This window comes from Haemorhous mexicanus, chromosome 11 (genome assembly GCF_027477595.1).
Source record: "Haemorhous mexicanus isolate bHaeMex1 chromosome 11, bHaeMex1.pri, whole genome shotgun sequence".
Taxonomy (NCBI): Eukaryota; Metazoa; Chordata; class Aves; order Passeriformes; family Fringillidae; genus Haemorhous; species Haemorhous mexicanus.
The window spans coordinates 5,514,475-5,535,574 of NC_082351.1; the positions used below are offsets into that span (position 1 = coordinate 5,514,475).

The 21,100-nt window shown below is 46.1% G+C and overlaps 1 protein-coding gene across 1 annotated transcript in view; it reads right to left on the minus strand.

The window, feature by feature from the left end:
* SYN2 (synapsin II) overlaps positions 1 to 20,212 on the minus strand; it is a 192,363-nt gene extending 172,151 nt beyond the window's left edge. The window contains exon 1 of the mRNA XM_059856135.1: positions 19,746 to 20,212. Within this exon, the coding sequence (XP_059712118.1) occupies positions 19,746 to 20,119 (374 nt within the window). The 5' untranslated portion in view covers positions 20,120 to 20,212. The remainder of the gene's footprint in view (positions 1 to 19,745) is intronic.
* Positions 20,213 to 21,100: the final 888 nt, after the last annotated feature.

A 21,100-nucleotide genomic window follows, 5' to 3' on the forward strand; every position in this document is an offset into this window, starting at 1 on the left:
TTTAATCTACCAAAAAAGTGCTCCAAAAGTCGACCTTGGTGCATCCTGGAGGTGTCCAAGGAAGGACTGGATGTGTCAGAGCTCCTGGCTGGTGACAGGGTGGGGACAGCTTGGACCAGCTTGGGTTTAAATCCATTTGCTTTGTTTGATGGAATTTCTCACTCACATGATAATTCTTTACTGCTAAATTTCTTTTCAAATCTAAAATGTAGGGAGTTCCCTACATGTCATCACTCCTGACTTGGAAGAAAACTAAACCCCAAAAAGGCAAATATGGGCTCGCCTGCAATTTCTGAGTTGGTTACAAATGAGTTGTGGTGCTTTTAAGTAATTTTCTGGATCAATACCTGACCAGGAGCCAAATTATCTTCTGTCCCAACCCTGCCCTTCTCTGCAGCCTGAACTCAAAGCTGTCCAACTCTCAGTTTCATCCTCCTCCTGATTTATTTGGCAATTTGTAACTCTGTGCCCCACGATTCAAGCAAACAAATCACAGCTTCAGGAAAGCCCTGCCAGCCTTGACAAAGTGGATGAGATTTTCTCTGCATTCCCCAGCCTGCCACCAGGATTTGCTTCTCCAGTCATTCTTGGCCCTAACAGCAAAATATAGGCAGCTGCTGCTGAGTGTTGTTACTTCTTCCACATGATTCTATCTTTAATCACCACCCGGAGTCAGGTGAAAAGTTTGAGATTATTAATGGATGTTCTACCTCCAGGAGCATCCTGCAATACACTTGAAAAATGTAGGACTTGCTCAGTCTGTCTTCTCAAAAGCTGAGCTGCTAAAAATGTGTGTGAGAAAAGGGCATGAAAGACTGGAAGGAGTTGGTGCACATTTCAAACACTTCCCTATGAAAATGTGGTTCCCATATGCCCCCAGTGCACTCTTAACTCACCAAAAAGAAATCCTGGAGTTTTGGAATACAGGGCATTGCAGTAATTTATTTCTGAATGGTGCTATCCAATTATGGACACCAAATTGTCCCAAATCTGCTTTGCTACTGGAACTAGAAGATGTTGTCAGTGCACGTGAACCAATGTCTAAATTTAATTACTGTACACATCTTCTTAGACACCAAGATCAGCAATGGGAATCTGGAAAGTCAATTAAGGAAGGAGTAGATGTTGGGATAAAGAGCAGCATGAATCATAGATAAATAAATGGTAGGTGGTAATAATAGATAAATAAATATTCTAATAAATAATAATATTGTACTAATAAATATAATATATTATGTATAATGTAATGGAAATAAAAATAATAAAAATAACAAATAAATATTCTAATGGATTAGGAGTGCTGGTATTTTATCTTTGATAAATTCTGCTGAAGAGGAACAGCAAGAGGAAAAGTTAACTTCATACAGACAGCAAGGGCACAAGGAAAGAACTTTAATTCTGCCAACCTAAATGCATTTGAGTCTGTAATTTAAATGTATGGCAGAACAATGATCTGTTCAGGTACTGGATGTAATTCAATGAATCAGGGATGAATTGAGTATTTTAATAACCAGTCCTGAGAATGTGCAAATTCATTGTCACATCTTGAGCAAGGACAATTTCTTCCAGCCCATGAGCCCTTTAGAAGCTGAGTGTTTCTGATCAGGGAGAGCTGAATGACCAAAGGAATGGACAAGTAATAAGAAGGAATAATGAATAATAAAGAATAAGAGTGGGAGAGGGGAAGGGATGAGGAGGGGAAAGCAAACCCAAAACTCCTGGAAATGTGGATTAGGGAGAACTTTGCTCTGCTATAAATTGACACATCCAGCAGGACTGAGGGAGGGAGGTGAGCAGAGCTAACAGCCAATTCCCAGCACCCCCTTTCCAGGGCCTTGTGCCTTTTTGGTGGAACCTTCATTTGCTCTTCATGAAGGGCTCTTGGAAGGCTGCAGAAACAGGAGAGTGTAATCCCATTATTCCAACACAAAGAAATGGGAGAATGTAATTCCCTTTATTCCAGCACAAAGAAATTCCACCAAGGTGATCTCTCCATGGCTGAGCCACAGGACAATTGCAAGTCCCCAGTCATCTGATTTTTATTTTTTTTTTCCCCAAAGGGATGCCATAAATGGAAGGGAAATTTCTCCAAGTGAAAAAGGCTTAAACAAAACACATATTTATCCCACCAAAGGATTGGAGAGGGGATTTTTTTAACAATGCCTGCATTAGCTCCAAGAATACTTTATGCAGAAATCAGGCAGGTACCTTTGAGAAAAAGTGTTGGAACAATGGCAAGTATTTTACTTTTTGGCAACCTCTTGAGCTGCACAATAAGAATTTTGTCACTCTTTGTTCTGTGATGAATTCTTGATGCAAAAGTCTAAATTTTCCATTTCCTTCCATTATCTTCCAACTTGTTCTTTAAGAGGACTCTAGAAAAACAGGAGGTGAATGGGAAGAGAATTTCCCAGGTGACAATTCCTGGTGGGCTGTGGCTCTCCCACCCCCGGGGATGGTTTTGAAGGGTGGTTGTTAATGGCAGGTGGGAAGGGGAGCTGGAAAACATCACAGTGATCATGGAGTGCAGCTCTCCTGGTCACAGAGCTGTGCTGGGGCTGCACTCCACTGAATACTTCTATTTGCTTGGAAAAGCCTCAGAATTCCTGGGTTTTGTGGAGGAATTTACACCAGCTTACAGCTTCAGCTGGGATTTTGTCAGCAGAGCATCACCATTTTTGTCATATTAATTTACTGTCACAACTTTTGCCTGTTGGAAGTGAAGGGTGACAGATTAGAGTCAGGAATCAATTCCTCAGGAAAACCAACAGGCAGCTTGAAGCAGCTCCTGTAGAAAGGAGCAGCAAGTTAAAATGGCTTGACTCACCACAGCACAATATTTCCCCACAACATCTCTGCTGTCACATGCAGCTACTTCACTGCTCATGGGGAAACAGTGCAAGAGTAAATAAACACAGGAATTGTGAGCAGAACATGCCTATTCACTGTTTAAAGCCTCTCACTGCCACTTCCAAGCCTCCACAGTCATCTCACCCTGAATGCTCTGTTTTGGTTTCGACACAAAGTGCCAGATTAGAAGTTTTTAATTAAAAAAGACAACCACGTGGAAACTTCATACACCTGGATTTTTCTTCTTCACCCTTTCCAAAAGGTTTCAGTATTGCTTGATTCAAGCAAAAACCAGTTCTGAAATATTGTTTTTAAGCAAAAAAATTCAATCTTTAAATGATTCTTGAGGTCTGCTGTATTTTGTTCTAGCATGGCTAAGTGGCTGCACACTGACCCCCAAATGAGCAGCAGGACTAGTGGGGACAGCTGACAGAGAGAACTGGGAGAGGCAGTAAGTGTGCATCAGCTTAATTTGAGTTTGGACAGAAAAAACCTTATTCCCTCTGAATACAATAAAAGGATCCACACAGGCAGGTCCTGTGCGCTGGAATCTCAAGAGAGATTTTTTTTTTGAGAGGCTATTAAAGATGAGAGAATATTTATATTTTAACTATCTGATCAGAGCTGTTTCTAATCAATTTATGTTCCATTTACAGACATACAGAACTTCTGTGGTCCTACAGTCACGGGATTTTAGCCTGAGTTTTCAGACAAAACTGATGCAGAATAATTTTATGAGGAAAATGCTCCTGGATTACTGCAGCCAGGCAGAGATGTGCACACACTTTTACACGTGTGCAGATTAAGCTGTTTCTGCCCCCAGATGAAATTAGCTGTGTGTGATGATGAGATTAGCAGCACAGCACTGCAGGCCTGGTGCAGCAGAGATGGGGACTTGGATACTTTACAACAGCTGCTTTTGCTGATTAGCATCATTAACTCTGATTTGTGTGTTACACATAATCCTATTTTCCAACATAAAAGGTATTTGCTCAAGCCCTCGAAGTGAAAATATTCTGTTCTCATCTTGAGCAGTCCAGTGTCTACATCTAAAGAATTTCATTCCTCTATCAGCTGGCTAGATCTAAAGAATTTCAGTCATCTATCACAAAAACTCTAAACCATGGACTACTTAAAGAAATACAAAAATTACTCTCAGAAGTATTGCTCATCCCTCAAAAACAAAGGTTTCCTTGACACCAGTTAGGTTTGCTTCCTTTCAAACACTCAGTTGGAAATTCCCAGACTGAAACAACCCTTGAAATGAAGCACTGTGCTTTAAGCCCAACACTGGTGTTTGTTAAAGGGTTACATGCACAAAGTCTCCATCCCAGACTCACAGACAGACAGACAGACAGAGCAGTTTGCCAGGTGTTTTTCAGAAGGCTGAAGCCACTCCTGGGATTCAGTTCCACAGAGAGCATCACAAAGAAGTGACCAACAAACCCTCAGGGAGAGCCCAGCAAAGGAGAAAATGGAGATTTAACTCTGCTGTTGCCACATGAGGTCCCACAGAGCCTGGATTTCAGGAGAGCAGCACCTGTGTGTTTGTTCTGAGGTGACAGCCGTGCTGGGAGCTGCTCCTGAAACACAGGGACATCATCCCAGAGGGGTTTGGACAGGAACAACCACACTTTGCCACCTCCTTTCTCTGTGCAGCTGTGCCTCTCTCTAAAGTGAGCCACAGCTGGTTTGTCAGCAATGCACAGCCCAACAGCCAAGGACCTGGGAGCTGGAAAGGACATTCATAACATCCAGGGGGGGGGATAAAGTAAAACAAAAAAGAAACCCACCAAGCAATAACCCCAAAGCTCCACTAGCTGCCTGATTTGTTTGGAAAGGCCTTCTAGCCAACAAAAGAATAAAACAACTGCAGAGCCAAACAGAAAAGCACTGCTGGGAGACCCTCACCCAGCCAGTGGGAGGGACTGGGGTGGAAATAATGAAAACAATAATGCACATTAATGGTAATTTCTACTGGCTCCTCCCATGTGCTACTGCTGCCCAGGCAGTTAATGTCACCCCTGTGTACCTTGAATTACTGCTGGGTCACAGCAGACATTTCTTCCTTAGCAAGGAAATAATCAGCACAAAAATCCCAACCATGGGTCCAAGTGAGAGGATTCAGGCAGAGAACAGCCTGACACGAGTCCTGAGCATCTACATCCCATAATTTCTGCATTGTAACCCACACAATAGATGCTCGTGAGACCTGTCTTCAAAACACCTGAGTGACTTTTCACTGGCACCATGGAGGAGCTTCCTTTTATTCCAGGGCAAGAAAACTGCAGCCATGGACCATTCCCTCCCTGGACAGCTCCCACCAGTGAGAATTCCCACAAATTCTTCTCCCAAAAACCCTTCTGCACACAGATGTGCATGACAGCACACACACACACATTTCAAAAGGCCTCTCACAGACACTCCTGTCATTTATTGATAAATATTGTGTGGAACAGCCACACAAAAAACCAAAAGTATTCTAAAGGGTTTATTCTAATTCTTATTATCCTTTCTTTTAATTACTGTTAATAATTTTTCTTTATACTCTTTAAAGTATTACAACTTTACCCTTATACCCTTTAAATTATTACACTTTATAGTTTTACACCTACCTTACCTTTCTCCTAACCCTCACAACAAGAATTAATCACATCAATAATTAACCCACACCAAACCCACCACACTCTCTAATACATTAACTAAAAAAAATCTCAAAATTAGTAAAATCCCAAATTAACAAACCAAAACCACTACCCAAAATTAGTGTTTCTACCCAGTTTCAAACTGAAAAACCACCATACTGGAGAGTGAAAATTCCTACACCAGTGAGAATTCCTACAAATTCTTCTCCCAGAAACCCTTCTGCATACAGATGTGCATGACAGCACACACACACACATTTCAAAAGTCCTCTCACAAACACTCCTGTCATTTATTGATAAATATTGTGTGGAACAGCCACACAAAAAACCCAAAAGTATTCTAAAGGGTTTATTCTAAGTCTTACTACCTTTTAATTACTGTTAATAAATTTTCCTTTATACCCTTTAAAATATTACACCTTTACCCTTCTACCCTTTAAATTATTAGCCTTTATAGTTTTACACCTATTTTACCTTTCTCCTAACCCTCACAACAAGAATTAATCACATCAATAATTAACCCACACCAAACCCACCACACTCTTTAATACATTAACTAAAAAAAATCTCAAAATTAGTAAAATCCCAAATTAACAAACCAAAACCACTACCCAAAATTATTGTTTCTACACAATTTCAAACAAAACCCACCACATTGGAGAGTGAAAATTCCTACACCAGTGAGAATTCCTACAAATTCTTCTCCCAAAAACCCTTCTGCATCCAGATGTGCATGACAGCACACACACACACACACACACATTTCAAAAGGCCTCTCACAGACACTCCTGTCATTTATTGATAAATATTGTGTGGAACAGCCACACAAAAAACAAAAGTATTCTAAAGGGTTTATTCTAATTCTTATTATCCTTTCTTTTAATTACTGTTAATAGTTTTTTCTTTATACCCTTTAAAGTATTACACCTTTACCCTTATACCCTTTAAATTATTACCCTTTATAGTTTTACACCTATTTTACCTTTCTCCTAACCCTCACAACAAGAATTAATCACATCAGTAATTAACCCACACCAAACCCACCACACTCTTTAATACATTAACTAAAAAAAATCTCAAAATTAGTAAAATCCCAAATTAACAAACCAAAACCACTACCCAAAATTAGTGTTTCTACACAATTTCAAACAAAACCCACCACACTGGACAGTGGAAATTCCTACACCAGTGCAAATTCCTACAAATTCTTCTCCCAGAAACCCTTCTGCATGCAGATGTGCATGACAGCACACACACACACATTTCAAAAGGCCTCTCACAAACACTCCTGTCATTTATTGATAAATATTGTGTAGAACAGCCACACAACACTCAGGAAAATTACCTTTGGTTATCTGTTAAAAACAAAGGTTTCATAAGTAATTTTTCCTCATTAAAAGTATCCCTTGATGTGAAATTTAAATACTATACACATCTTGCCTTAGTATGATTCTCTTTAAACACCAAAATCAGCACAGGGAATCTGGAAAGTCAACTGGGCTTTAAGGAAGGAGTAGATGTTGGGATAAAGAGCAGCATGAATGTTTGGTAATAGGAGATTCTTACAAATAAATATTCTAATGGATTAGGAGGGCTGGTATCTTATCTTGGATAAATTCTGTTGAAGAGGATCAGCAAGAGGAAAAGTTGATTTCATACAGGCAGCAAGAGCACAAAGAAATTTGAATTATATATATACATATTATAGATATTAATATAGAGTATAGATATGATTATATATAGATATATAATTTTATATTTATATATATCTATTATTAGCAGATGGCTGAGACAACAACTCTTGAGTAAAACAAGTTCTGCACTCACAGCACACTATGAAACCATATTGCCACTCAGTGGAATTGGGTGTATTTGTCATATTTTATGATTAAACCTTTTTATCATACTTTAAGTATCATAAATTTAATATGATGGCATTTCTAATATTAATTTTAAAACCCTTAACATCTTTTAGGACCTTCTCAATGCTGAAGTGTGTGTATACACAGAAAGCTTTCCTTGGAAATGATCTCCAGTGCAGAAGAATCCATTGCTGGCCGGGGGCTCTGTACAGATCAGGAACAGGATGGGACTGCTGGGAACGTGCCTGGAGCTGTTTTGTTTCCCAGCATCAGCCTCATTCCATGGCTGTGGCCATGGGAAGATGCCAGCAGCTCACATGGCAACAGACAAAAAACTTTAAAAGTGTTTTGACCAAGCCCACAAAGCAGAAGCACACTGACAGTGGTTCCATCCAACCACTGTAAGCACAGGTACCTGTGGTTAAACAATTCTTGCTGAGTTCCAGTACAACACCTGCTTGTGAGCCTTCAAACTCAATGCACAGAGCTCCTTTATTAAGCTTAGAACTTCCTGACATTTCCCTAGATAAACTTTTCAGCACCTGAGGGAGTTATTCTAGACAAGCATTAATGCACAGACCATTGTTCTCTTTGTCTTTATTTTCTACTTTACATTATTTTCCTGCTGACCAATCTCGTGGCTCCTGCTGAGCTCTGATCACAGTTCTGCTGTCTCTGAGCCTGCCTTTGCAGCTTTCCCAAACCCCTCTGATTTTATGGATTCCCACAGAAACCACTGAAACAAAGGGAGAGGTAATGAAATAATGCTGAATCTTCCTCTCTGGAACCATCCTGGTCTCCCTGAGCAAATGTCAGACTCAAGAGGCTGTGACTGATCTCACATTGCAGTTTAATCCTCTCAACCTGGGCTGTTTCAGTGCAATTAGAATCAGTTTTATTAGTAAGAAACCAGAAGCAATAAAGAAGAAACGAGGTCAGCCAGAACAAACGTGAGGTCAGGCACACACAGAGCTGGGGCAGCCCATGAATGAAAGGAATCCCGGCTCCAGCTGCCTTCCAGCAGTGAGCAGCTGTGCCCTGGCAGCAGGAGATGGACACCCAGCATCCCAGCAGGAGCCCTCAGAGCCCTGAGCATTGCCTGGCACAGCTGGAGCTGGGCTGGCTGCTCTTGGAGCCCTGCACTGCCTGGAACAGCCGGGCTCTGCAGGAAACCCAGGATTCAACACTCTGTGCCCTGGGAATCAAACACTTCCACCACTTCAGCCTGAGAAGTAGAATGAAGGATTTGACCTCAGCCACCTGATGCTTTAGGATCTGAGCTTTTATATTTTTATTTATTTGCACTCCTGCAGCTCTTTAGTGTGTAACTCCAAACCCCACACCCAGTGTCAGCTGCAGATTTCCCATTTTGGGCAGACACAACAATTCCTCTCCAGGCCTGGCAATCAAGGACACCTCACTGCCCCAGGGCCCAGAGATGGGAACAAAAGGGACTTGGGGGCAGCAAACCTGGGGTCAGTGACTTCATTACCTGGAGCTGGAATTGGCAGATCAACCCCCAATGTGCAAATGGACCAAACTTATAAAAGTATAAAAACCTGTGAAACATTTTCCATTTTGGGTTTCATCTGCCCTAAGTGCACCTGCAGGCCCTCCAATAAACAGAACTGCTTTTTATTCCCTTAATTCTGCCTGGCCTCTGGTTTTAGGCAGTCCTAAAAGGCCTCACACCAGCTGTTTGTTTGGAATCTCTTTATTCATATTTATGTGTCAGCCAGGGAGGGACAACCTGTGGGGACAAGGAGGGAGGAAAAAAGGACAAATCTTTGCCCATTTTGCCCAAAGCTGAAGCAGCCTGCAGCTGTCCCTGGCAGGCTGAGAGCCCTGAGCTCTCTCAGCATGCCTGGGCACAGATAAAGCTGTTTAATTAGCAGGAGCAGCAGTGCAGCCAAGCCAGGAGTTTTCAGTGCACACCCAGGGCTGAGGCTGCCCTCCCTCCCTCCCTCCCTCTCTCCCACGGTGTCTGGGAAGTTTTATCACCTCACTGCACATTTCTGGCACTCCACAAGGTGAGCTGGCTCCTCTTTGGAAGCAATGTCATTACTGCAGGTAACATTTTACTCCATCATTCCTGGCTTTGCTTTTTGTCTGCTACAACATTGCTTTCTCTGCCAATTTACTCTTTCCCATTCTTGACAATTTTTCCACCTGCCTGTAATCACCCTTTGCTGCTGTGTTCAGCCAAGCAGGTCCAAATTCCTCTGTGGAGGTTCTGTACCCACACCTGGCTGCCTGCATCTGTTATCCCCTTCCTCAAGCACAAGTTTATGCTCAAACACGGGTTTTCACTGAAGCCTCATCACATCTTTAAATGCAGATTTATTTATAAATGTATAAATTCCCCAAAACCCAATTATTTCTGTGGTATTAAACCAAATTTCTGTAGTTTCAAGCATTCCTAGTGGGATATAATGATGTGATACTGGATATGACATTTCTGTGGGTTACTCACACTATTAGGAACTGGGTACTAAAACTGCACAAAATGAAGCCACGACTTTTAGAAACTCCTGAGGGAATATTTAGCATCAGTCTTTTGGGAAAACATGGCTTTTCCAGGGTCCTGCAGGGTTTACACAATGGCAAACCCCATCCATATCAAACAGGAAGTCCTCTACACCCCCTGTTGCAATATGAAGAATAAAATATCTAATGTTGTAGTTTTTAATTGCCTTTTGTTGCATGTCTTTCCTATTTCAACAGGTTGCAATTTGCTGCTGGCAGGCCATTATCAAATTCTGAATAGGGTGCAAGTAGAATTTCTTATTTTTATGTGGTTCCATAGTCTACCAAGCAATTTGTTATTCCTTTTATCTCTCACTGCAGCCTCATCACTTTGAAATGTACCTCCCTGAAATGAATTCTTTCCTGGCCAGTTTTTCCATTTCCTTTCTCTGAAGGCAAAATTTGGAAGAAAATGTTGGCAAACTTTTTTCTCTAAAGTTACCCATTCCAGCAAATGTGTTAGCAGAGATTTTATTGGGCTTCAGAGGCACTTCTAGTGTCTCCTAAAGCCAGGGAAAGAAGAGAAAAAATCACATGGATCCTGAGCACAGGGGACTGGCATGGGATAATGGGATGGGATAATGGGATGGGATGGGATAATGGGATGGGATAATGGGATGGGATGGGATGGGATGGGATGGGATGGGATGGGATGGGATGGGATGGGATGGGATGGGATGGGATGGGATGGGATGGGATGGGATGGGATGGGATGGGATGGGATGGGATGGGATGGGATGGGGGTGACACCAGAATCTGTGGCCAGCATCTCATTTACACTCAGCTGCCTGAGTGAGTTTGCAAGAGCTTGTTTAGGTAGAGCAACACACAGAGCATGGAGGGGAAAGTGTTTTCCACAGAGGGATTCTGTTCTCTGCCTTGTCAGAAAGGTAATCTCTCTCACATTCTGTGTTTGGCTATTTATACCAACATAGCCAAGCATTACACACGACAGAACTGCAGATAAACAGAAAAACCCCAACCATTTTCTTTCTTAGATCATCCTAAAATACCAGCCCAGACATTGTCTGGTGCTGCACCAGCTGGCTGTTGGGAGAGCAGACATGGAACACTACTTGGGAGGGCTGGCTGTACACACAAATTCAGATTTAACATGCTCCATATTTGAAATGAAACACAAGAAGCACAGTTTAGGTGAGGTGGCTGTACACACAAATTCAGATTTAACATGTCTCACATAATTTGAAATGAAACACACAATGCACAGTTTGGGTGAGGCTGTTTTACACTCAAATTCAGATTTAACATGGTCCCTATTTGAAATGAAACACATGAAGCATAGTTTGGGTGAGGTTGCTGTACACAAAAATTCAGATTTAACATGTTCCACACAATTTGAAATGAAACACACAAAGCACAGCTTGGGTGAGGTGGCTGTACACACAAATTCAGATTGAACACCTTCCACACTTCAGTGAGCTCAGCTGCACACCCTGCTCCCCCAGCCCTTGCCCAGTGTGGAATTACTATTGAAAAAAAGGTGGAGAAAGCAGCAGTGCCAAGGCCCACGAGCTGTTTTACCCCTTGGAACACCTCTTGCAGTGGCAGAGCTCAGGATGGAACTGCAGAACCCCCTTGTGGGTTCCTGCCTGAGCCCTCCTGGCTGCAGAGATGTGCTGTTTGTGCCTGCATCCCCGCTTTAATTGTGATTTTATTTGGATTGCAGAGGCAGAGAGCCCTCAATGCAGAGCTGGGAGCTGCAGGCTGTGCTGATCTAATTTCCAATCCCCAATGACCTGCTGGGGAGAGGCACACACTGGCCTCATGCAAGAGCTGCTTGCAGCTCCCTTGTGGAGGGCTGGGAGCCCACTGCAAAGGCCAGAGCTCGAGGGAGGCTGGAATGGCTCACAAAGGGAATTCTGAAATGGGAAATTTTGGAATGAAGCAAAAATTGGAGAGAAACCCCAGTAAAACCTTGGTCACCCTTGCTCAGTTTCAGAGGTTTCAGGGAACCTGTTGCCTCCTTGAACTTGGGGTTTTGCTTTGTTCTCTGGAAGGTGGAACCAGTTTCAATAAAGCTGTGTGTGCTGTTGGATTTTGTAACCACCAAACGTCCATGAACACACCACGGTGACACTTTCACTGCAGCTTTTCTGGTCATTAGGGATGGCCCAATTGTGCATAACTAATGAGCAGTCCCGACTCCAATTGGCCAGGAATCCTCTTGTATTTCTTTGTAACATGTTGATTTAGTAGCTGCAGCTCTCATTTCATCCAGTGCAAGCCTTCAGCCAGCGAGTTTCCCAAATTTAGGAGTGTTATACCAAAGGCAAGGTTGTTTTCCTTTAACATCAAGAGTTTCTTGTTGCACAGGGCATTTTAAACGAATAAAGGTGATTTAGTGCATGCTTTTTCTCCCCTTATAAAACACACACATTGCTAAGATTATCTTTTACATTTTGATAAGATTATGTTTCACTCTGTGTTTCACCATGTGGTCAAAGTCTTGAGACAGAGACCCTTTGAAAACCTCCTCCCTCCTCTACAGCACTGCTGGATTTGCCTCCAAGCCCTCCCACCTTCAGCCCCTGCCAAGGAATCCCTTCCATCCCCTCCACCAGCTCCACTTTTGTCCCAGGCTGGGTTTCCCTCCCCATTCCCCACCTGGCTCTGGATTTTCTGCTGGTGGCAGAGAGCTGTGCCAGGCCAGGAGGCTGCAGGGACATTGTTGTTGTCCTCCTCCAGAGCCATCCCAAAGGACTGCAGAGTGCTCTGGCAGAGCAGTCCCCTCATTCATGCATGATTGAAACCAAGTGATGCCTTCTAAATTTGGGAAACTCGCTGGCTGAAGGCTTGCACTGGATGAAATGAGAGCTGCAGCTACTAAATCAACATGTTACAAAGAAATACAAGAGGATTCCTGGCCAATTGGAGTCGGGACTGCTCATTAGTTATGCACAATTGGGCCATCCCTAATGACCAGAAAAGCTGCAGTGAAAGTGTCACCATGGTGTGTTCATGGATGTTTGGTGGTTACAAAATCCAACAGCACACACAGCTTTAATTGAAACTGGTTCCACCTTCCAGAGAACAAAACAAAACCCCAAACAGAAATCAAACCCTAAGAAACTCACACTGCTCACTTCATGAAGTTTTTGTCTGGTCCAGCAGGGCTTTTCTGCACTGTGTTCATATTAAAAATATTTCTGATGGGCAAGGCTGGCCCACAAATGACTGGGTAATTTTAAAGCAGAAAGTTTGCTCTTCATTTAGCATTTGTCCCAGCCATGTGGGATTTATCTCTGGAGCCTGTCACAGGCTGAGTAACTACTCAGGCAGTAAACATGAAGTGAAATGTGTAATTGTCTGTGAAAAAAAAAAAAAAAGGTACTGATACTTACAACCAGATTTGTGCTTTAAAAAACCACAAAACCAAAATTTCCCAGCTTTGTTCTTTTTATAATTTCATTGCTGCTGCCAACGAGTCTGATATTCAATGTTTAAAGGACAAGGCACACTCAGTGATGATTAGTTTTCAACACTGAAGCAGCTCTCTGAATCTTATACATAAGTTTTTAATAAAGATAATAATCTATACACAGCACCTTGGCCCCTTGCCACTGATGCATGGCCTCTCATCAGCTGCTTGTTCAGCACTGAATATTCAGGACTTTTTGTGTACAGAACAAAATGGTTATTTCCATTTTGGAAATTAAAAACCAACCTATTTTCACCATTTCCAAACGAACCCATCTAGCTGGAATTCTGGACACCTGGTGCAGAATGAAAAGAGAAGCTGAAGCAAGCTGTCTGGCTTTAATTCAGCTCTGTCAGCCATCACTTGGATGACCTTGAACTGACGCTTCCACTCCTCGGTTTCCTCCATTTGTAAAATATCAACAAAGATCCTCAAAGCTGTAGAGCAGCCATGGAAATCTGTCACATCCAATCACCAGCAAACCTCACAAGTGGCTCTTGAGGCTCTGCAGCCCCCTGGAGCAGCTGAGACACTCCCACTGCAGCTCCAGCCCTTCCACCAGCTGTGGGAGCTCATCCCAGGGTGCTGCAGGTCAGGAATGGAAATGTCTGGTGGAAAGGACATCACACCCCAGTGCATAAAGAACAGGCCTGGAAACAAAACCAGCTTTTCCAATGCCTTTATGGAAATTTATACAAATTACCAGCGCTTGTCCTTTGGAAGGGTTTGCACTCTTCCTCTTGGGGCTGTTCTGGAATGACAGGAGATTTCCAGCTGGGGGAAATGGCTGCTGGCTATTGGCCTCCACCTGTGGGCCAGGGGGTCATTTATGGTACAAAGGGACCAGGAGGAAGTCTTCCATGAGAACCAGAATTGTATTTGCAGGGAACGTCCTGAGGAAGGCAGGAATGATGAATCTGACTCCATGCTCTCAGAAGGCTGACTTATTACTTGATTATATTAAAGAATACTGTGCTATACTAAAGAATACAGCAAGGATACTGACAGAAGGCTAAAAGGTAACAGTGAAAACTCCTGACTCTCTCCAGAGTCCTGACACAGCTTGGCCCTGACTGGCCAAGGAGTCAATGAGCCCAAAGTGCTGGGAAGGATGAAAGTTTGACAAGACAGTCTCACAGATGTGTGTGCTTGGCAGAAAGATTTTTGAATGTAGAGTCTGATGAAGGAATAGAGTTGGAAGCAAGTTTTGGTACAGAAGAAAAGAATTGCTGAGCCAGTCTGACTGAATAACCAAGGAGGCAAAGGCTGTGTTAGTGAGAAGGGGTTTTATGGCTCAGAGCAAAGGATAAACCCACCCAAACAAGAAGATGTTTTTACCAAGCAGGAAGAGAGCACAGGCAAACAAGGCACAAATATGGCAAGGAGAAAAAAGGGCTCAGAATTTTCCACTGCAAGAAAACTGAAAAACAACTTCTGGCTTAAACTGTGATGTACTGACTGTGAGTGACTGGAGAGCAGTGCCATGAATGTGGGAATTACAGCAGGTATGATGGGCTCTAGGTGATAGTTCAGGTGTGGATTGGTTCTACTCTATGAAGATGCTCAGCAAAGAAAAGTCTAGAATGCACTGTAACCAAAGCAAAGGGTGTCCAGGCCTGCCTGCAGCTGGAGCTGACAGCTGTGGGCACAGCTCTGTCACCCACCACCCTGGGCTGCTGTGACACCTTGGATGGAATAAACTGCATTCTGTATACAACAAACTGCATTTTGGATACAACAAACTGCATTTTGCACACAACAAATGGCATTTTGGATACAATACACTGCATTTTGTATACAATAAACTGCATTTTGGATACAATAATCTGCATTTTTGGAGAGCTGCCTGGAGTCCCACCTCCCTCATTTCGGCTCTTACACCAATGGAACAATCACCTGTGGGTGAACGATCTCCAAACACATTCCACATGAGCACAACACAGCAGAAGCAAATGAGATAAGAATTGGTTTTTTTTTTTCTCTGGGGCTTCTCAGCTTCCCAGAGGAAAATCCTGGATGAAGGGATTTTCCAGAGAATGTGAATGCCACAAACCAGAACCAACCAAGATCCCCTGCTGTGGATTTATTGACTACAACCTTTAGCCTATTTTCAATTTGTCCCTTCTCCTGCCACCAAGGCTGGGGGAAAATCTTTGATTCAGCTTTTTTTACAGCCCTGCCTTCAGGAGAGGCATGATCACTAAATGTGGCTGGAAGACTCCAAAGCACCTGTAGGAACAGAATTATCCTTTGCAGCTCTGGCACACCCCAGACTGAGAAAGGAGGGAGCTTTGACACAGCTGCATTTACTCTTTCCTTAAGAAGCAAGAAAAATGATAAAAAATACACAAATTAGTGTAAATAAGCAAATTCTCCCATTTTTCCCCCCTGTCCCATGCCATAAAAGTAAAATAATTGAAATGAAGAATTTCAAGACTTTCAATAGGACAAACCTCTTAGGGCAGGAAATTGAGGAGAAATATCACTGAGATCAAGATTATAAAATGCAAGAAACAACTTGGGATTTGGTTCTAGGTAGAATATCCCAAGTGATTCCATGAGCAGCAACAAAAATGTTGGGTTACTAAATCTTAGACTTGAGGTATGAGTCAACCTTACACAGAAATAAAATATACTGAAAACAAAACACCCCTTTATGTCAGGGGTAAGAGAAAGGGTCCCTTTTTGCCAGGGTTTCAGTTTTTGCTGACAGAAAAAGGCATCCCTGTCCCCACCCCTGTCCCTGATGTTCCCTCTGGCCCTTGCTGAGGAGAGGATCCTGAACCAGTGGGATTTCAGTGTGATCCAGACCAAAATCCTTGGATTTCTGTTGAACCTGCAACCCACGAGCAACAAACACGTTTGCAATTTAGTGCAAACAAACACAGCGCAGCTGAAAACACCAAAAAGCAGAGGCCAAGCACCTGATCCTCCTGGGAGCACCAGAGCCCAGCAGCTGCCAGGGCTCCTGGGGGCTCTCGGGGCTGCGGTGGTGCTGGTTTGGGGCTGGTTTGGTGCTGGTTTGGTGCTGGTTTGGTGCTGGTTTGGTGCTGGTTTGGTGCTGGTTTGGTGCTGGATTGGTGCTGGTTGTGGTGCTGGTTTGGTGCTGGTTTGGTGCTGGTTTGGGGCTGGATTTGGTGCTGGTTTGGTGCTGGTTTTGGTGCTGGTTTGGTGCTGGTTTTGGTGCTGGTTTGGTGATGGTTTTGTGCTGGTTTGGTGCTGGTTTTGGTGCTGGTTTGGTGCTGGATTTGGTGCTGGTTTGGTGCTGGATTTGGTGCTGGCTTTAGTGCTGGTTTGTTGCTGGTTTGGTGCTGGTTTTGGTGCTGGTTTGGTGCTGGTTTGGTGCTGGTTTGGTGCTGGTTTTGGTGCTGGTGTGGTGCTGGTTTTAGTGCAGGCTTTGGTGCTGGTTTGGTGCTGGTTTGGTGCTGTTTAGGTTGCTGGTTTGGTGTTGGTTTGGTGCTGGTTTGGTGTTGGTTTGGTGCTGGTTTGGTGCTGGTTTGGTGCTGGTTTTGGTGCTGGTTTGGTGCTGGTTTTGGTGCTGGTTTGGTGCTAGTTTGGTGCAGGTTTGGTGCTGGATTTGGTGCTGGTTTTTGTGCAGGTTTGTTGCTGGTTTGGTGCTGGTTTTGGTGCTAATTTGGTGTTGGTTTGTTGCTGATTTGGTGTTGGTTTGGTGCTGGTTTTGGTGCTGGATTGTTGCTGGGTTTTGTGCTGGTTTTGGTGATGGTCTGGTGCTGGTTTTGGGGCTGGTTTGGTGCTGGTTGGGTGCTGGTATTGGTGCTGGTTGTGGTGCTGGTTTGGTGCTGGTTTTGGTCCTGAATTTGGTGCTGGTTTTGGTGATGGTTTGGTGATGGTTTTGGTGCTGGTATTTGTGCTGGTTTGTTGCTTGTTTGGTGCTGGTTGTGGTGCTGGTTGTGGTGCTAGTTTTGGTGCTGGTTTGGTGCTGGTTGTGGTGCTGGTTTTGGTGCTGGTTTGGTGCTGAATTTGGGGCTGGTTTGGTGCTGATTTTGGTGCTGGTTTATTGCTGGTTAGGTGCTGGTTTGTTACTGGTTTTAGTGCTGGTTCGGTGCTCATTTGGTGCTGATTTTGGTGCTGGTTTTGGGGCTGGTTTGGTGCTGGTTTTGGTGTTGATTTTGGTGCTGGACTGGTGTTGGTTTGGTGCTGGTTTTGGGGCTGGTTTGGGGCTGGTTTTGGTGTTGATTTTGGTGCTGGACTGGTGTTGGTTTGGTGCTGGTTTGGTGCTGGTTTGGTGCTGATTTTTGTGCTGGTTTTGGTGCTGGTTTTGGTGCTGGTTTGGGTACTGGGTTTGGTGCTGGTTTTGGGGCTGGTTTTGGTGCTGGTTTTGGGGCTGGTTTTGGGGCTGATTTTGGTGCTGGTTTTGGTGCTGGTTTGGGTACTGGGTTTGGTGCTGGTTTTGGTGCTGGTTTGGTTCTGGTTTGGTGCTGTTTTTGGTGCTGGTTTTGCTGCTCTTGACGGGGTTTGCTCAGAGCATCAGATGCCAGAGCTCTGCCAGCCTCCCCTTGCAGCCCAGCCCAGGAGCTGGGGGTGCCCAGCAGCCCCTGGCACTCACCTGCTGCCCCTCCCAGCCTCCCTTTGCCAATCCTTATCCCATTTTAGCCCACAAACCCCCCAGCAGGTCAGTGCATGGAGATCTGTCCTTCCCAAGGCACGGACAAACTCTTCTGCATGAATTATCAGGATTCACACACCTCTGGAGATGGAAGGGGCTCGCAAGGGTGAGAGATGTCATTTTTCAGAATACATTTCAGAATCTGCTACAAACCAGCTCTGATTGCTGGGAAAGGAAAGAGCCAGTGCAACAACAAACTGCTTTTTCTAGAACTACTACGTATCCATGTCACATACTATGAGGAGGAGAAAAAAAAGGGGAAAGCAAGCAGGCATGAGTAACCTTGTGTAGATCTGTGAGGCTCCTACCTGGAGTGCTCCAGGGGGAACTCCCCGTGAAAGCAGAGCTTTCAAAGCTTTGCCCCCATCCACAGATTGTGGGGTGCATTTTATCAGGGATGTAAACTGCGTATGGAAAACCACGTTCAAAATAAGCAGACTGGCTCCAGTAAGCACAGAAAAATCTCTCAGAGAGAAACGTTTTGGGCAAATGCAGTTCTTGAATGTATCAGGGAGAGAGCTGTGCACTCTAGAATATTAAATAAATAAATGTTTCTGCAAGGCAGGGAGCAGTGTCCATGGATGCATCTCCATGACGTAGCTACAGAGGCTGCCTCAGTCTGGTCGATACAACCACCTTGTTTTTTCAAAAAGGAAAAAAAAAAAAAGAAAAAAGAAAACCACCCCACCACCCCCCCACACACACAACCACAAAACCTGACAGGAGATAAAGCCTGGAAAATGTAACAGGTAATGTTATCTTATCAGAAATAATGTATCTGCTGCAGTTAAAAGGCTTCAGTTTCCCTTCCAAGTATTTTATTGAAGTGCCGTTTTTAAAGCAAACGGGATCAGCTCAGAGCACGGCCCGAGCCCATCCAGCCAGCAAGGCTGAGATGCTGAGAATGAAACCCTAAACCCACAATCCATTACCGGATGATCTCAGCGTCACAAAAACAGACTTGTTTTACTCTGCATTATTTTAAGGCGCTGCTGAGACCTTCTGCTCCGTAATTAGCAGCGGCGAACGAGGGGATTGCCAGCTCGATGTGCAAACACACGAGTTAGCGAGGGATGCATAGGAAGGTGTCCTTCCTCTAGAGCATCCAGCAGTACAAACAGGTCGGCAACAGCCATAACCTCGGCTGCCGGTACCAGCCAGGCACGCCGGTGGCCAAGTCCCACGCTTGGAAAACCCCACGGTTTTCATGCTACCAGCGGGAGCCAAACACGCAGCCCAAATGAAACCGGCCGAGTTAACTCAGCCCGGGCAGGGATTCCCGGAGCTAGGGCAGAAGCAGAGCTGGTGCCCGGCATCCCGAAGGACCTTCACCCGAACGGCACCGAGCAGCGGGAGCTGCGTGAAAACAAACGGGCTCGTAAACACGGATTAACACACGCAACGCCACCGCCACGGCAGCTGGGCGCAGCAATCCCTGCCCAGGGCACCTAAATCCAACCCGCCCCTACGCACGGGTCCTGTGCTTCCCCAGAGAACACAGGATAGGCTCGGTCAGGGCGCTATAAATGTTTTATTTAGTGGTGTGATGGGAAGCAGATTTCACGGCTAGTCAGGCGCTCCAGCGCTCCCTGGGGTTGTTTTTTTGGGGTTTTTTTTCGCTCCATCTTGCAGCCCGTGAGGCTGCGCTGCAGCCCCTCGGCGGGGCCGGGCGGGGGCTCTGCCCCAGGTGAGCCGCACCTGCCGGGGGGCACCGCGGGGAGGGCGGGGAAGGACGGGGGGCACGGAGGAGGATGATGATGATGATGATGATGCAGGGGCATGCGGGGGGCACCTACCAGTCCGTGTGCGGCTCGTCGATGACCAGGAGCAGCTTGAACTTTCTGCCGACAGCCGCGGAGACGGCGGCGGACGCGTCCACCAGCCCGGCCGAGGCCGCCGTCTGCTTCACGGCGTTGGAGAGCGAGCTGAAGAAGCTGCTGCCCGCCGACTGCTGCGGCGGCGGCGGCTGCTGCTGCTGGGGGGGCGCGGGCTGCGGCGGCTGCCGGCGCTCCGCGGCCGGCGAGCCCGAGGCGGGGGCCGGCGAGCCCGCGGAAGGCGGCGGCGGCGGAGGCTGCTGCGGCTCCGGCCGCTGCAGGTCGGTCATGTAGCCATTGGGCAGGTTGGCGATGAAGCTGCTGTCCGAGAGCCTGCGCCGCAGAAAGTTCATCATCTGGCCGGGCGGGGGGCTGCGGCGGGGCCGGGAGCGGGCTGTGCGATGCGCCGGCGGCAGCGCTCCGCGCTCTGTGCGCCGCGCTCCGCGCTCCGTGCGCCCGCCGCGCTCTGTGCGCCGCCGCGATGCCACCGCCCGCCGGCAGGGGGCGGCCGCGGGGCGGGCGGGGCGCGGGGACAGGGAGGGGACAGGGAGGGGACAGCGAGGGGATGGGATGGGGATGGGATGGGGACAGGGAGGGGACAGGGATGAGGATGGGATGGGGATGGGATGGGATGGGGACAGGGAATGGGGACAGGAAGGCGACAGGGATGGGACAGGGATGAGGAAGGGGATAGGGACAGGAATGGGGACTGGGATGGGGACAGGGAGGGGACAGGGATGGGACAGGGATGGGATGGGGATGGGGACAGGGAGGGGACAGGGACAGGATAGGGATGGGATGGGAACAGGGATGCTATGGGGATGGGATGGGGATGGGGATGGGGACAGTGATGGGACAGGGATAGGGACAGGGAGGGGACAAGGATGGGACGGGGATGGGGACAGGGATGGGGATGGGACGGGAATGGAGACAGGGAATGGGGACAGGAAGGCGACAGGGATAGGACAGGGATGAGGAAGGGGATAGGGACAGGAATGGGGACCGGGATGGGGACAGGGAAGGACAGCAATGTAGACAGGGATGGGGACAGGCCACAGCCAGCACGGGGATGGAGTGTGTGGATATGTGTGGGTGTGTGTGGATATGTGTGGGTGTCCGTGGGTGTGTGTGAGTGTGTGTGGGTGTCCGTGGGTTTCTGTGGGTGTCCGTGGGTGTGTGTGGGTGTCCGTGGGTGTGTGGGGGTGTCTGTAGGTGTCTGTGGGTGTCCGTGGGTGTGTGTCCAGCAGGCACAACAAGGGCCGCGATTCCCCCCAGTCACAGCAGTCCCACCGTGCTCAGCACGGGGCAGGGGATGAGGATGGAGCAGGGAGCACTGT